Consider the following 16942-nt stretch of genomic DNA (forward strand, 5'->3'; position numbering starts at 1 on the left):
TCAATGTTCACACATTAGCTAGAACAATCTTTCAAAAATGTAAATTTAAAATCAATACTTCTCTGTCTTTATGCTTAGTATAAAATCCAAAATCTTTAACATGTGGTCTGGCTTCTTTCTTTCACCACAATTCTCTCACCATTCTCTCTCTTGTATTCCCTCTCCTACCACAATGAACCGTCTGAGCCCTCCCCCCTTTTCTAATATCTAAGCTCCTTTCCAGTTCAGGATCTTCAAAAGTGCTCTTCACCCAATCCTCAGCTTGAGAAGCTTGGTGGTTTCACATCCTTAAATTGCAAGCCTGCCTACAACTAATAACTCTACCTAAACAGGCACCCCTCTCCCCTTACTTATGTACCCTAACACTTATATTAATTTGATAGCATTTTTATCAATTATGCCTTATGTGCTTACCACTCTATAGTTTGTCTTCTTTCACCAAGCTGAAAGTTAATGAGGCCAGATATCATGTCTTTACTCTCTACTATATACCAGTGACTAGAAGAATGCTAGATGTTTTGGAATTCAATAAATAAATGAATGAGTGAATGAATGAATAAATGAGTAAGTGGAATTCTGTTCACCTAGCTAACTACTGCTCATCCTTCATTCAAGTAACAGTCTAGGGTCACTTTCTCAGGGAAGCCTTCCTGAGTTAGGCCCCCATTTCATACTCACATAGAACCCTGGACTTTTAAAAAATGCATATATTTATATACCGTTTGTCACAATTTTTATGACATTTAATGTGCAATTTTTTTTATTACCCATCTCCAATATTAAGATCCATGAGAACAATGAACCTATGTGCCTTGTTCCCTATTATATCACAAGGGCCCACAAAGTACAATGTCTGGCTGACAGTAGATATTCAATAACTGCTGTTGATTAAATTTTTGTCAAAAAATTTGTTGAATGAACCTAATTAGAGTTTAGGATTTTTTTCCCTCTTTATTACATTGTTAAAAACTAAAGAATGGGGCTTCCCTGGTGGCGCAGTGGTTAAGAATCTGCCTGCCAATGCAAGGGACACAGGTTCGAGCCCTGGCCTGGGAAGATCCCACATGCTGCAGAGCAACTAAGCCCGTGCGCCACAACTACTGAGCCTGAGCTCTAGAGCCCGCGAGCCACAGCTACTGAGCCCATGTGCCACAACTACTGAAGCCTGCGCGCCTAGAGCCCGTGCTCCACAACGAGAAGCCACAACAATGAGAAGCCCGCGCACCACAACGAAGAGTAGCCCCCACTCACCGCAACTAGGGAAAGCCCGTGCGCAGCAACGAAGACCCAACGCAGCCAAAAATAAATAAATAAATAAATTTATTAAAAAAAAAAAAAAAAACTAAAGAATGCTCAGCTTCTCCACCAAGACAGCTTTTATTTTTCAAAAGTTCACAAATAATTAAAATCAGGAACAAAAACTCTTCTCTTTGAGGGGTTTATCATTTCCTCTAACGCACAAGTTTTTAATATTCGGGGGGAATAATATCAATTAACATTTGTGTGCTTACTATGTGCAAATCATTTTAATAAACACTATAATCTCATTTACTGTTTATAATAACCTTACTAATCCCATTTTATAGGAAGGGATATTGAGGCTTACAGAGTTTACTTGGAGAATCAGAAAAAATATATGGATTTTCTCCTGAAAAATACACACAAGCATACATACACATAATTTTAGTTACAACATCAGAGGTTTTATGGACTTTCTAGAGTTAATTTACAAACCCGTAGGGTTGAGATCTCTGATAAAGAACTTGTGACTTAGCGATATCTTATACATGAATAGGCAATGCTTCCTTTTTCTTGTTTTCTATCTTCTTTTCAATTCTTAAAAGACACTTTCTAGGCATTACAAATGCATTACCTAAATTTGCTTTATGTCACTTCATTCAACCTAAGCAGCCTTTATGAAGATACCTAAAGATACTCTGAAAAATGATGTCCCACTAAATATTGAGTTAAATTTTACAAAGTTGGTAATTTTGTTTGTTTGTTTTTGGCTGCACCACATGGCTTGTGGGATTTTAGTTTCCCAACCAGGGATTGAACCCGGGCCTGCAGCAGTGAAGGCGTAGAGTCCTAACCACTGGACCGCCAGGGAATTCCCCAAAGTTGACAGTTTTGACTGTTTAGATTTTTATTATGAGACACACAGAGTTAACAACATATTCTTCCAGTAACATAGAAACACTTATAAATTGGATCAGTATATATTAAAAATCCTGCATAGCTATTAACAGATATCCACAACACTGTAAATCAACTATACTTCAATAAAATTTTTTAAAAAACCCAGATATCTGAGCCATTTCTCACTAAAGAAACCGTGTAATAGCCTTTTTGCATAAGAAAATCATTTTTCCTGATTTCCAAAAAGTTGAGTATTATTTCTTGTTTGTTTTGATAATGATATCTCTTCTCAAAATTCAAAATTAATGCAAAGACATGCCTTACTTCTCACATCTATTGAAAACAAAAACTTGGAAGATAACATTTCAAAATACATTTATAAAAACAAAAACACTAGAGCTATTAAAAGTTCATGTACATGTATCAGGCAACCAGTAGGCAAAATACACCATTTCTCTAACACAAACAACAGGCAACAAAATAACCCTCTTACCTGTCAAGGTCTGTACTGCCCTTTCGCTGGAAGGCAGCGGCTCCTTTCTGTGAGGCCGATTTAATGAAGTGTCCTGTGCAGAAAACAGTCCAGGGCTGTCAGTTAATTTCCTTCGGCCACTGGAGTTAGGGTTTGAAACTCTGCAGCTCCCTATTGCACTTGTGAAAAGGTTTGTATGTTCATCACTGCTGGCCAGATCAGAGTTGGGAGTGAATCCCCCAAGGGATAAACTTGGAGAACTTTCTGAACAGTCAATCTGTAAAGGTGTCTGCAATCCCAAGGCCAATGGACTAGATTCTGAAGGCTCTCGGTGGACCCACTGCTCTTCTCTGTTTATTAAGCTTTTTGAAGGAGAGAGATGAGGGCAGGACATATGACACCGGTGCTTTTCCTTATGTTTATAGCGCTCTCCAACAGTATCCTTTCCAAATCGATAGCGCTTCAAAGATTCTAGGACAGATCTGGAAGAGCCAGTGTCCATGGAAACCTGTGGTTGCTCAGAAGAACGGTGTTCTCTGTGTTTGTGACGGTGCCTGTGTTTGTGCTCGACCATCCAACCATAGGCCATCTCGGGAGGGACGCTAGGGTAGGTACTCATGGAAAGAAGGGGAGTCCTGCTGGTTGTAAGAAAGGCTTCCTGTCGAAGTAGCTTATGCTTTTTCTTATGGTATTTGGTGGGATTGAGAAGCAAATGACCAGCATGCATATAGGAAGGAGGTGGAAGTGGAGTGGTGAAAGATGGAGATGGAGGAGGTGGATAAAGAGTTGGGGGATACCTTCCATAGTAACCTAATCCTATGGGAGCAGCTGTAAGGGGTGAGGGAGAGTAAGGCATGCCATAAGAAGGATAGAATCCAGTACTAGAAAGGGGAAAACTAAGGCTGTGCATAAAAGGCATTTCAGCCATTGCCTCCCTCATCTTAGGGGGTCTCCCTCTCTTCTTTTTTAAGTCAGGTTTTCGAATGTAGTGCAAAGGATCTAAGGGGAAAGAAGGATGCGTATAGAAACTATTAAAGTTGATTCGAAAAATAGTTGGCAGAAGGTCTCGGGGGATAAAATGATGACTTCGATGAGTGATTCGAATTTCACTTAGGCGACTTATTAATTCCTCCAGATCTGCAATAAAGTCTGGATCCTGTCTATTTCGGAGTTGGGGATATTTCTTTTTCCGTTTTCGTTTTTGCCTTTTCATCTTGTCATAGCTGAGGTAATCATGATTCCTGCGCTTACATTTATGTTTATGTTTTTCTTTAAGACTGCTTAGGACTGTAGAGGTTTCAGGGGGAATCAGAGAAACATGCTCAAATGAATGCCTCCTCTTTTTTTGCCCACAAAATTTCTCTGCCCTGTCTGATGTGCTGTTATTATCTGTTCCAATTCCACTATCACTGGGAATGGTCTCATCACTATGAGACTCACTAATAGGAGAAGGAGTAGCTTCTTTCAGAGATGTGAGTTCACTCAAGTGAGAAGGAGAATTTGGCAACAAAGTAGGAGGAGATAACCGCCTCCTCCCCTTTGAGGCCTTCTTCATTGCAAGAGTCTGAATCATACTGCCCTGTCTGGAGTGTAAATGCAAATATGGCACTGAACTGGGTTCAACAAAGCCTGCATCACTACTTACAGGGCTCTGACCTCCACTAGTCCCAGAAGACTGAGAGCAAATAGGTGATGGAAGAATCTCAGAACTACTAGCAGATGAAGGCAGTAAAGGTGGAAGAATCTGTCCTAATGCTGACCCAGCTGCCTGCTGAGCTGTTTGTTCAAGAACAGCAAGGCTGGTAGGGCTACCAGAAAGAATGCCATTTAAGACAGTTTTTGGTTTTCGACCCCTCCTCTTTCCTATGTAAATGGTTCCTTTCTTGCTGACATTTATCTGTTGGCCCAATTTAGAGCCAAATGTGGCGGCAAGACTTGACACTGTATTATGGAGTTTGGATTGCACTTTCCCTTTATTACTTGATTCTACAGAGCTTGAAAGAATCTGATTCAACAGTTTCTTTCTCTTTAAAGTCTTCATTTTATTTATTTTGCGGATAATTGTTTTCATTAATTGTCCATTGTTTCTCTTCGTAATTTTTTTATCTGGTTCCATCTCAAGGTCACTCATACTACAGACAGTTGGCCTGTGACTGTCATCTAGATCATCTGGATCCTGAAGTTGATCCTCACTCTCAAAGAAATCACTGCTACTTCTATGGTTGTCACTTTCAGACTCAAGCTTGCTTGGACTTTCAGTGGCAACAAATGGAGCCACCGATAGTACAGGTGGCTTCATCTTGACTGGTGACCTCATTTGCCTCTTAGGTCTGCCTCTCTTTTTTGGAAAAGGAGACACAGACAGACTTTGTTTGAAGGAAGGAATTTCAATTTCTGGCTGTAAAATTGGGGGTTCTTGTTCTTCCTTAGACTGCAAAGAAAAAACTTTAGAGGCAGGAATTTTTAAAGTCCTTTTAGGTGGACCTTCCAGTTGAGGCATCTCCTTAGATTTAGGTCTTCCTCTTTTGGGTTTATAAATATCAGACAAAAGATCACTAGACACACACATACTGGAGGATAGTTTGTGAGTAGCAAAAGACTTATGAGATGGTTTTTCACTATCAGTTAAGAGAGCAAGAGATGGAGTTGTAGATTTGCTCAACTTTGGTAATCGGCGTTTAAGGAAGTCATGATCTACAAATGAAGATGGTCCAATGTTTTTCATAAACTTGGCTGGCTCGGAATTACTATTTGATAGTGAACTACAAGAAACATTTTTAAAAAGCTCTGATCTTTCTAATTCTAGCCCTTTTGGAGACCGGCATGTGCTTCTTGCCACCACTTTAGTCCACCGAGGTTTTCTTCCTTTCCTTTTTTTTAATGGTTTGGACTGCAAAGTAGTGCTTAGGCTTTCAGTTACTTGGCAGTGTTTATCGGATGCAGTTACTGCACCAAGTTTTAGAAAGGGCTTGTTACTAAATAAACTAGTGAAGTTAACAACTGAAGGCGTAATTGTATGAATACTGGATTCAGAAGTCAAACTTGGCTTTTTTCCCAGAGAAGAGCTTATTCTTGGAATATCTATATGTGTAGTTTTGGAATCATTTACCTCTTTATCAATCCCTTTGCATTCAATATTCATGCTATGACCCACAGACCTATGACCAATGTTCAAGTGGGTACTTTCAGAAGTAAATTGGTTCTTTCCGACAGATTCAGAAATTTCTTCCATTAGTTCTGTGGTAGGACTTAAAAGTAACGGATTAGGAGCCATCTGTGAAGACATTTCAGGGGGACTTCTGGTTAAAGGATTAACAGATACAGTAGGTGATGGGGAAGGGAGATTGCTTTCTCCTACTGCACTAAAAGGGGATTTTGCTGTAGATGCATCAGAAGCAACTCCCATTTGAAAGTCCGGAGAAGTGCAATATACAGGAGGTTGCTTTTCATGCTTTGAGGTTTCATAAGACCCCCTTTCACTGGATGAGAAACTGTCTTGCTGAATGCATGTTCCTTCATTAAACATTTCTTTCTCCAAATTAATGATTTCCTTTCGAACTGAGAACTTTTCCAATATGCTTTCTTTACTCTGCCGTATAACATTCTTCTCAAAAGTTTTGCTGGTGGCACTGTCTTTCAGGGATTCAGAAAGTTCCTGACTTTCATGACTATTGATGTTTGTACTACAAGAAGCCTTAAGTGGTTCCTGAGTGGGGAGCAGTGCTTCCGCTTTAAGGTTTATGGCATCTTTACTGACCAGTCCTGCCATAGGACAACTCACTAGTTTCTTTCCAATGTCCTTATTAACTAATCCCATTGTTGAATTTGCTACAATCTTCTTCGCACAGTCCTTGGCCACTAGGCCAACAGTAGAACCCAATTTCTTTCCCAAGTCTTTATTAACTAGTCCAACCACAGTGCCAAGTCCTAGCTTCTTTCCAGGTTCCTTATTCACTAAACCTGGAACAATACCAATTCCTAGCTTCTTTCCTGAATCTTTGCTCAGCAGTCCTACTGTAGTGATATTCCCTGGCTTTTTGCCTAAGTCTTTATTAATGAATACCGCTGTAGTGCCAGCTCCTAGTTTTTTCACAGAGTCCTTATTGACCAATCCTACTGTTGCATTAAACACTGGCTTTTTCCCAGGATCTTTAGTTACCAATCCAACCGCTGTGCTGATAGTTGGTTTTTTTATTAAGTCCTTATGTATTATTCCAGCTACAGAGCCAACGCCTGCTTTCCTGATCAAATCCTTGTTAACCAATCCTGCAGTAGTGCCAGTTCCTAACTTCTTAGGTTTTGTCTTGGAAGACTTGGAGGGAGGACAAGTTGCAATGAGCTGTGCCAACTTTTCTGTTACACTCGTTCCTCCATTAAGTAATGCCCTGTCCTTTAAATCAGGATCCCGGCTACCAACAAGAGTAGATGATGCTGCATTAATGTAATCTGTCATTTCTGAGTGTACTGGAGAAAGCTTCTTAGACAAAGGATTGTTTTCTCCCTGTGAATGAAGATGGATGCTCTCCTCAGACTGGCATTCAATGGCTGCAACATCACCTGATTTCTTGTACAACTTTGAAGGATCCTAAAATTTGAACAAGAAAAGGGTTTCAGAGATAGTAAAGCTTATATACCATTTCAGTTTAGCATTACAATCAAACAAACTAAATGATGACAAATCAGATATAAGACAGGCAATAGTGCTTTTTTAAAAAACCTAACTAATGTTATACTAATGTCACAGTATGTTAGTTCCTCTACTGCTATATCAGAGGCTATCAAGATGTAATCTTTGTTGACTTTCAACCATATGAACATACATATTATTGAGTATTTAGAAATATCCCTATGGTATTTTTTGACATTGTTTTAAAAAGGCAAATTAAAGTCTACTTTCTCCTTACATGGACTAAATATACGTTAGCATATGAATGTACTGTTTTTGAAAAGATATTGTTAGTTACAATATCCCACGGTCCTCGTTTAAAATAATGGTTCTTTGCCTACCTCCTTATTTGATTTCAATGATTTCAAACCAATGCAGGACAATTCCTGACCAACTTTCACTCCTGTAACACATTCTTAATTATAATCTTGAATGAGCAGTCAAGTTCTCTCTTCATGTGAGAAAAATAGAAAAGACAATAAAATACGTTCATATTTTCTTTAGAATGTGTTTTTATATAAAATCTTAGAGTTGGAAGTAACTTTTAAGTCATAATATAAATTGCTATCTAATGTATGAATCCTCATTATATACTTTACAAATGAATTTATCATTTCACACAACAGTCTGTTTTACTTTTGGATAACAAAGATTTTTTTCTTCTTCACGTTTCAGCAAAGTTTTTTTTTTTTTTTTAATTGAGGTATAACTGACATAGAGTCTTTATGAGGTATAACTGACATAAAGAGTCTTTCTTAACTATAAAATACAAATGAAAGACCTGAACAAATGTAAAGACGTACTGTGTTTGTGGATAGGAAGACATGAAGCTGACAATTTCCCCTAAGCAAATTTATAAATTTAATGTGATCCTAATAAAAATACCAACAAGATTCTCTCAGGAATAAGAAAAGTTATAATATTCATTGGGAAAAATATATAAGCAAGAATACCTAGCAAAATCTAAAAAGAAGGGGATAACTGTATCAAATATTAAATTAATTTTTAAAGCCTCTATCACTAAAACAGTATAGCACATGAAAAGACAAAAGATCCAATGGGCCAGGATAGAAAACCCAAAACCAAATTCATGCATATATGGAAAAGTTTTGTATGTAAAATGGTATAATCCCTACAAAATAGAAATTGGCAATAACTAGAAAAATACCACATGCATTTATTCCTTTGACCACTTTTAGGGGATCTACCCCAAGACACACTGGCAAAAAAGCTAATGTTTGCAAAAAGCTAAAAATATACCACCATTTTAATAGCAAAACCCTAAAATAGTCTAAATGATTATCTACAGGGGACTGGCTGAATAAATCAAAGTATACCTGTACAATGGACTACCATAACACCGGAAAAAAAAAGAGAAGATATCAATATATTGCTATCGAATGCTCTTTAATAAGTATTAAATGAAAAAAGCAGGGGCTTCCCTGGTGGCGCAGTGGTTGAGAATCTGCCTGCCAATGCAGGGGACACGGGTTCGAGTCCTGGTCTGGGAAGATCCCACGTGCCGCGGAGCAACTGGGCCCGTGAGCCACAATTGCTGAGCCTGCGCATCTGGAGCCTGTGCTCCGCAACAAGAGAGGCCGCGATGGTGAGAGGCCCGCGCACCGCGATGAAGAGTGGCCCCCACTAGCCGCAACTGGAGAAAGCCCTTGCACAGAAACGAAGACCCAACTCAGCCATAAATAAATACATAAATAAATAAATAACTTAAAAAAAAAAAAAAAAAAAATGAAAAAAGCAAGAATTTGGACGGTGGTTATAATATGCTATCTTCTGTGTAAGAAGATAGGAATATGAATACATACACATATCTGGTTATATTAAAAATGGAAGAATAAACAGAAGATTAATGAAAATAGTAACCCAGGAGGGAGGAAACACAATACAACCAATATTTGATTCACTCAAAATTAAGGGGACTATCTCTTCTTTTGGACTGGACCCTTACAATTATGCCCAAGAGGAAACTGGCTTTTCTGACAGTTTCATATTCGACTGACATATATTAAGCTTGCAATTAAAGAAACACATTTTCTTCCCATCTTGTTAAAGAAACAATATTCCCATTTTGTATTTTTACAGTTACTTTTCAAAACTTAAAAGGCTTTATTAAGTATTTTAAAATATATTTATACCTGAAAATTGTGACACTTCCATTTTAAAACTTACCTTTAAAAATCTGTCTGAACAAACTATGACTATGTACCATAGCATAGATAATGCTCACAAACAAGACTAAGTGAAAGGATACAGAATAAAAGTGTGTACTATATAACTCCATTTATATTAAGTTCACAATGAGGCACAACTAATTATGATATTTAAAGTCAGGAAAATGGTTACCCGTGGTGTGGGGCAGTGATGAGAAAGGAGCACAAGATCTTGGTGGGTGCTGGTAATGTTTCATTTCTTAAACTGAATGCTGGTTACATGGGTGGTTGAGTTTGTGAAAATTCACTGAGTTGTTACATTTATATTTATATTATACTTCAATAAAAGTTATTCTAAAAATTCTGTCTAAAAGAAAAGTAGAAACATCCAGTTCCCTTAACCTGCTAAAAGACTGTACTGAAATCTGGTTTTTCACCTTTGATGGAAATGAGTATCTCAGGTTAATTAAAATCATCCTAAAACAGTTAGTATCCACAGTAAATGGTCTATGATTAAAGAAGGAAAAAATAAAAATAAAACAAAAAAACGCAGATAATTTGATTTTGGTTTCAAAGATTTTTTTCTTCCAAATCCTGACACTGAATAAACAGAGTGAATGAGATAATATTAATAAGATGCTGAAAACTACATTTGGTACTGGTAATATTATTCTCTTACCTTTCTAAGAACCTCTTAAAATGACAACCAGTAGTAAGAGGTATCGTTTTAAAGAGTATAGTATGTTAGCCAATGAAAAAGATATTGTATCAAAACATCATTTTAGGCATATAATTTTCTTCAACTTGAAAACAAAGACAAAAGTATGCTCATTAGAAAAGAGGGAAAGTATAAACACTGCTATGCATAAATAAACAATTTTACATTTCAGATACTTCACCATATACTTCAAATACATGTACATTCTTTCATAAAAATGGGGCCAAAAATGCTTGCTGTTTCATAGCCCACTTAAACAATACGAGGAAGACACCCTTTTACACAAATAAATCGAGTCAGACTATCAATTCAATGGTTTTGTAATAGTTCAAAATTCATAAAATCAACCACATAATGGTTGCTTTTTAAACAGCACTGTGAGGCATGCAGGATCCTAGTTCTCTGACCAGGGATTGAACCTGTGCCCCCTGCAGTGGAGGAAGCCTGGAGTCTTAACGACTGGACAGCCAGGGAAGTCCCAGTTTTCGGCTATTTCTTCTTGTAAGGAATATAATGATGAACATCCAATTATATATATCTTTGCCTATTTGTCCAATTATTTCCTTCAATTCAACTTCTAAAAGTGGAATTGCTTAATCAAAGGGTATATACAATAGGGACTTCCCAGGTGGTCCAGTGGTAAGAATCCGCCTTCCAATGCGGGGGACGTGGGTTCGATCCCTGGTTGGGAAACTAAGATCCCACATGCCGCGGCACAACTAAGTCCATGCGCCACAACTACTGAGCCTGCGTGCTCTGGAGCCCACGTGCCACAACAAAGAGCCTGCACGCCACAACTAAGACCGATGCAGTCAAATAAATAAATAAATTTTTTTTAAAAAAGTGTACATATAATAAATTGTTACACGTGTAGGACAGCTCTGCATCAAGAAAGATTTTAATGGAAAAAAGTTTATTATAAAAATTCAGAGTTTGGGGGCTTCCCTGGTGGCGCAGTGGTTGAGAATCTGCCTGCCAATGCAGGGGACACGGGTTCGAGCCCTGGTCTGGGAAGATCCCACATGCCGCGGAGCAACTAGGCCCGTGAGCCACAACTACTGAGCCTGTGCGTCTGGAGCCTGTGCTCCGCAACAAGAGAGGCCACGATAGTGAGAGGCCCACGCACCGCGATGAAGAGTGGCCCCCACTTGCCGCAACTAGAGAAAGCCCTCGCACAGAAACGAAGACCCAACACAGCCATAAATAAAATAAATAAATAAGTAAAATAAACCCAAAGTTTAAAAAAAAAAAAAAAAAATTCAGAGTTTATAAACACTAACCCAAGATAATACCTTGTGACTTGTGATATTCTACATTTTTAGGCAATGATATTCTTATGGCAGAAACAGTAACAACTGACAACCTTGCTTCTGACAATTTTAAAATTAAACATCAGACTAACAGTATTCATGTCAATCTTAATGTTCACAAACCTTGACAACTGGGTGATTTGGTTATAGTTATCTTCAGAAAATACGCTCTCTCATTTACTGTTCCAATAAACTCATTGAGTTTTCATTTCAAATGCCATTATTTCTAGGATTAATTACTATTTGGTTCATTTTCAAATCCATTTGTTATCGTCCTATTTTTATCAAATGGTTATCTTTTTGCCCATTTTAACCATTTCAAAATCTTTCAGATGGTTTCAATATTTCCAGCTCTTTGGTAGTGAAGTGTATGCTCATCTGTTGACTCTTTCCCTACTGTTGGTTTGTGTTCTTATACGGCTTGTAATGTTTTCTCATTACGCTATGTGAGTTTTCTTTTTGTGAATGCCAATGTTCTAAATATGAAGAAAATATTTTTCATTGCCATTGTCAGTGTTTAAGATTTCACAACCTATAGATACACTTTTGGGGTATTTCTATTTACATTTCACTTACTGCCTGGTATTATGAACAAAACATCCTGTCACGTGATTTTGCAGGCCTTGTATATTTTTTCAGCAGTGTAATAGCTGTTCGAGGTCCATGTCATTTTTCTGAATTGTGAAGTTTATCATTTCTTATTTAGAAGAGCCCTTCATATTTTTGAAATAATATTTATTTCTCTCATGTTGCACATTTGTCTCCCAATTTACTGGTTGTCCTTCTACTTCCTATTATTTTTCTTAAAAAGAAGTTAAATGTATTCAGAAACATATGAAAAACTGTACTAAGTACCACACATATTCTGTCATTTGATCCTCACAGCAACCATATGATGTGGTTAATGTAATTATCCTCATTAAATTTATTTTTTTAAAAATAGGAATAGTTTAGATAATAGATTACCTGGTCAAGGTCACTTAACCATTAAGTGACTGAAGTCTGCTTTAAACATAGTCTGATTTCATAGCTAAAGCTCTTAACCATTATACTAGATAAAATAATCTCTTTAGTTTTATAGTTGTTTTCGTAGCATAATTGGAATGATCACATCCTCCTAAAGATGACAATCTTCACCACATTTTCAATGAATGTTTTTATGGTCTCATTCTTACTTTTACTTCAAATTATTTATCTATTTTGAATTTTTTTTTAAACATTTAACACATTTTTTAAAAGTATTTATTTATTTATTTATGGCTGTGTTGGGTCTTCGTTTCTGTGTGAGGGCTTTCTCTAGTTGTGGCAAGTGGGGGCCACTCTTCATCGCAGTGCGCAGGCCTCTCACTATCGCGGCCTGTCTTGTTACGGAGCACAGGCTCCAGATGCGCAGGCTCAGTAATTGTGGCTCACGGGCCCAGCTGCTCTGTGGCACGTGGGATCTTCCCAGACCAGGGCTCGAACCTGTGTCCCCTGCATTGGCAGGCAGATTCTCAACCACTGCGCCACCAGGGAAGCCCTATTTTGAATTTTTAAAACATAATCTGTGGGTAGAGAAGCAGCTTTTACCTGCAAAAGTTTTGTCCGTTGTTCTAAGAGTTTTTCCATTTCTCATTTCACATTCACTGATTTGAAATACATTTCTCACATATTTTTATTCATATTTGGGTCTAAGCTCTCCATTTTGCTTCACTTACATTTATGTTTATTCCTGAGCCACTAATAATATGTGGACACTTTACAGTATGTTTTAATACTTAAAAAGACTATTTTTTCCTTTTTGTAATCCTATAGAAATTCCTTATTTTATTTATAACAACATTATTGAGATATAATTCACATACCATAAAATTTACCCTTTCTGAGCACAAGTTCAATGGTTTTTAGTATATTCACAGAGTTGTGCAACCATAACCATTAACTTTAGAACATTTTCGTAAGGCTCCCTGGTTGTTTTTGCATATGTATACTTCTAGATGACCTTGAGGTTCATATAAAGTTTTGAAAAACTCCACACGGCATTACCTTTATATATTAAAATAGGAAAAAAAGATAGCTCAACATTAACTTTAGCTCCACAATAACAAAGCAAATGTTATCTATTTAGTCAAACTTTTTGGTGTTACTAGATATTTATAATTTTAGCCATATAGATCCTAAACACTTGCTATCAAGTTTATTTCTAAATATTTCATAAATACTATTACTTTTGTGAATAATTTTTTTGCTACATTTTCTAACTCTAAACTGATGGTATTCAAGAACACTATTGATTTAATTTACTTTATAATCTTGAATTCTTGCTTCGTCAGGAACTCATTTTTTCAACAAATAGTTTTAAGTACCGATTGTTTAAGCGCTAGGAATAACAGTAATGGAAAAAAAAAATCTCCTTCACTGCAGAGATTTTATTCTAATGCATGATAGGGGTAGAGGCAATAAAAAGATAGGTGAAATATTCAGTATATCAGATGGTGAAATAGGCTATGGAGAAAATCAGAGAGCATAGAAGAAGAGGAAAGACTAGGATTGGAAAGGATTTGCAATATTAAAACAGGTTGTCAGGGGCCTTTGCTGGTGGCATAGTGGTTAAGAATCTGCCGGCCAATGCAGGGGGACTCGGGTTACAGCCCTGGTCCGGGAAGATCTCACATGCCACGGAGCCCGTGCACCACAACTACTGAGCCTGCACTCTAGAGCCTGCGAGCCACAACTACTGAAGCCCACGCACCTAGAGCCCGTGCTCTGCAACAAGAGAAGCCACCGCAATGAGAAGCCCGCGCACCACAATGAAGAGTAGCCCCCGCTCACCGCAACTAGAGAAAGCCCGCGCACAGCAACGAAGACCCAACGCAGCCAAAATAAAAATTAAAAAAATAACAGGTTGTCAGGAAAGTCCTGATTGAGGTTACATTTGTGCAGAAGCCCAAAGGAGGTGAAGGAGGAGTCTATGTAGCTGCCTGAGAAAAGAACAATACTAAAAAGAGGAAACAGCAGGAGCAAAGGCCCTGAGGCAGGAACTTACCTCATATTGATAAATTCAAGGAATCCAGGTTTGCCAGAGTAATCAAGGGAAGAGTGGTCAGGCAGAAGGTAGGGGGACAGACTTTTGTTTTAATCCAAGAGAGGGGAAGCCATTGGAAGGTTTTATGTAGAGGAGGTATGTGACCTAATTCTTCATTCAACAAATATTTATTGGGTGCCCACTCACTGTTGGAAATAAAACAAAGAACAGTAAAGACAAAAATCTCTACTCTCACAAAGCTTACATTTTAGTGGGAAAGACAATAAAGAAAAACAATAAACTTTTAAAATATTACTTGTTGGAAGGTGTTAATTGCTATGGGAAAAAGAAAAGCCAATTGAGAGTGCTGTGAGAGTCTGCAAAATTGAGTTAGGTGACTGGACTAGGCCTCAATGATCAGGTAACATCTGAGCAAAGACATGAAGTGAGAAAGTTATCTACAGGAACATCAAGAATGCTAATGTGCAGGACTTAAGCAACTGACTCAGGGAGAACAGAATATGTGATCAGAAAGGGCTATTATTATCATGGAGGGCCTTTAGGCCATTATAAAGGCTTGAGCTTTTACTCTGAAAAAAATGGGAAAGCACTAAAAGATTTTGAACAGAAGAGTGATATTTCACTTACATCTTCAAATATTCCCTCCCTCTAGCTGCTCTCTTCATAAAGTTATAAGGATTTAAGGGTAATAGCATGGAGTCTTTCTAGACACGAGATGATAGTGACTTGGACTAGGGTAGAAACACTGGAAGTGATGAAAAGGTAACAAAGACTGTAGTTGGAGGAGAGTTGAAAACGACTATGAGGAGTTCAGTTTTGGACATGTTAAAACTGAAATGTGTTCTAAACATCCAAATAAAGAGGTCTGAACAGGAAGATTCAAATTTGAAAAACAACAGCTTATAGATATTTAAAACCTTGAGCCTGGTTCACATAACCAGGTGAGGGTTGATCAATGGAATATTTATAAATGGAATATTTCCTGCCATGTCAATAAACAAAGGATGTCACAGTCACCAATGACTGCAGCCCTCCAACGTGAGCTGGTGAGCCCTGAGGAAACTCAATGCTGAAAAGAATACCTGCCATCTAGCAGCCATCAGACTGCAGCCACTCCCGGTGGTGAGCCCTGAGGAAACTCAGGATGTGAAAATACAGGCCCCAGATAGCTCAGGTGCATATCAAAGGAATGATTTTAGTGAGCCCAGACTCTTCCATCTTCCCATATATAGAAAAGCGCTAAATTCCTTAACTTAAGATATCTGGTTTTCTTTAACAATAATCGTTTGACGTTCCCAATTACCTGCTCTTTGTTGCAAAACTCCTATATATCCTGGCTCCTCCCCTCACCTACTCAGAGCAGCAGTTTCTCAGTTATCTGAAATGCTGCAGTCCTTGTTTTGCCCCAAATAAAACTTAACTCTCACGTTGTGTATATATTAACTCTCACATTGTGTATATATATATTTTAAGTCAACAGGGTGAATATAAACAGAAGAGTAGAGGACTAAAGACTAACACTGAGGCATTACAACATTAAAAGATCAAGAAGATGAAGAACTAGCAAAAGAATGAGGAGGCCAGAAGGTAGCAACGAGAGGTGGGGGGCGGGGGGGAGGCAGAGTGAGTGAACGTGTGGTACCTTGGAAATGAAGTAAAAAAACTTATTTCCAAGAGTGATGACTGCCAACTGCTGCTGACAGGTCAAACAAATGAAAACACGTATTTCTTTGTTGGATTTAGCATTGTGGCGTGGGGATGGTCACTGGTAACCATGTAAAGGCAGTTTCTATAAAGTACAAGAGCAAAAACATGGGAATTCCCTGGCGGTCCAGTGGTTAGGACTCCACACTTCCACTGCTGGGGACCTGGGTTCAGTCCCTGGTCGGGGAACTAAGATCCCACAATAACATGATTGGAATGGGTTTAAAAGAGAATGGGCAGAGAGAAATCTGAAGAACAGCAAGGAAACAGAGAAATAAAGAGGCAGAGCTAGAAGATAAAGTGGAATCAAAGTAGTTTCTTTTTTTTTAATGTGGAATATAATGGCATCTTTTTATCCTCAAATGAAATATAGCAGTGAAAAAGAAATGAAAAGCCATACAGCCTTTAAGTTTAATACATATGTGTGTATGTATATACATGAAATCATTTCATCATTCATCCTCTGATACAAAATACACTTCTCATGTACTAAATTCTCGTACATACTTGGTTCTATTGCTAGATACTCCATTCTGGGTCATTAATTTTCTCTCTATCCATGCGCCAATACCACAATGTTCTAACCATTTTAACTTTAATTATCTGATGTCTTATTCCTACATGTTACTGTTCTTTTCAGAAGTGTCTTGACTAGTCTTGCTTATTTTTTCATATAAATTTTATAAGCAACTTACCTGGTGCCAAAAAGTATGTATTACTTTAATTTTGATTGTTAAATT

General features: G+C 37.8%; 1 protein-coding gene across 9 annotated transcripts in view; it reads right to left on the reverse strand.

The window, feature by feature from the left end:
* The window catches only part of ASH1L (ASH1 like histone lysine methyltransferase), a 213573-nt gene that overhangs the window by 145505 nt on the left and 51126 nt on the right, over positions 1-16942 (reverse strand). For 8 of the 9 annotated variants that reach the window (XR_005017158.1, XM_036831168.1, XM_036831148.1 and 5 more), the window contains one exon: positions 2633-7196. Coding sequence is in view for 8 of the 9 variants with exons in the window: in XM_036831168.1 (XP_036687063.1) it covers positions 2633-7196 (4564 nt within the window). In the remaining variant the exon portion in view is untranslated. Of the gene's footprint in view, positions 1-2632; positions 7197-7618; positions 7729-16942 lie in introns of all 9 variants that reach the window. The other variant, XM_036831203.1, reaches the window with a different exon arrangement.

The sequence above is a fragment of the Balaenoptera musculus genome, chromosome 1 (assembly GCF_009873245.2).
Source record: "Balaenoptera musculus isolate JJ_BM4_2016_0621 chromosome 1, mBalMus1.pri.v3, whole genome shotgun sequence".
NCBI classification, from domain to species: domain Eukaryota; kingdom Metazoa; phylum Chordata; class Mammalia; order Artiodactyla; family Balaenopteridae; genus Balaenoptera; species Balaenoptera musculus.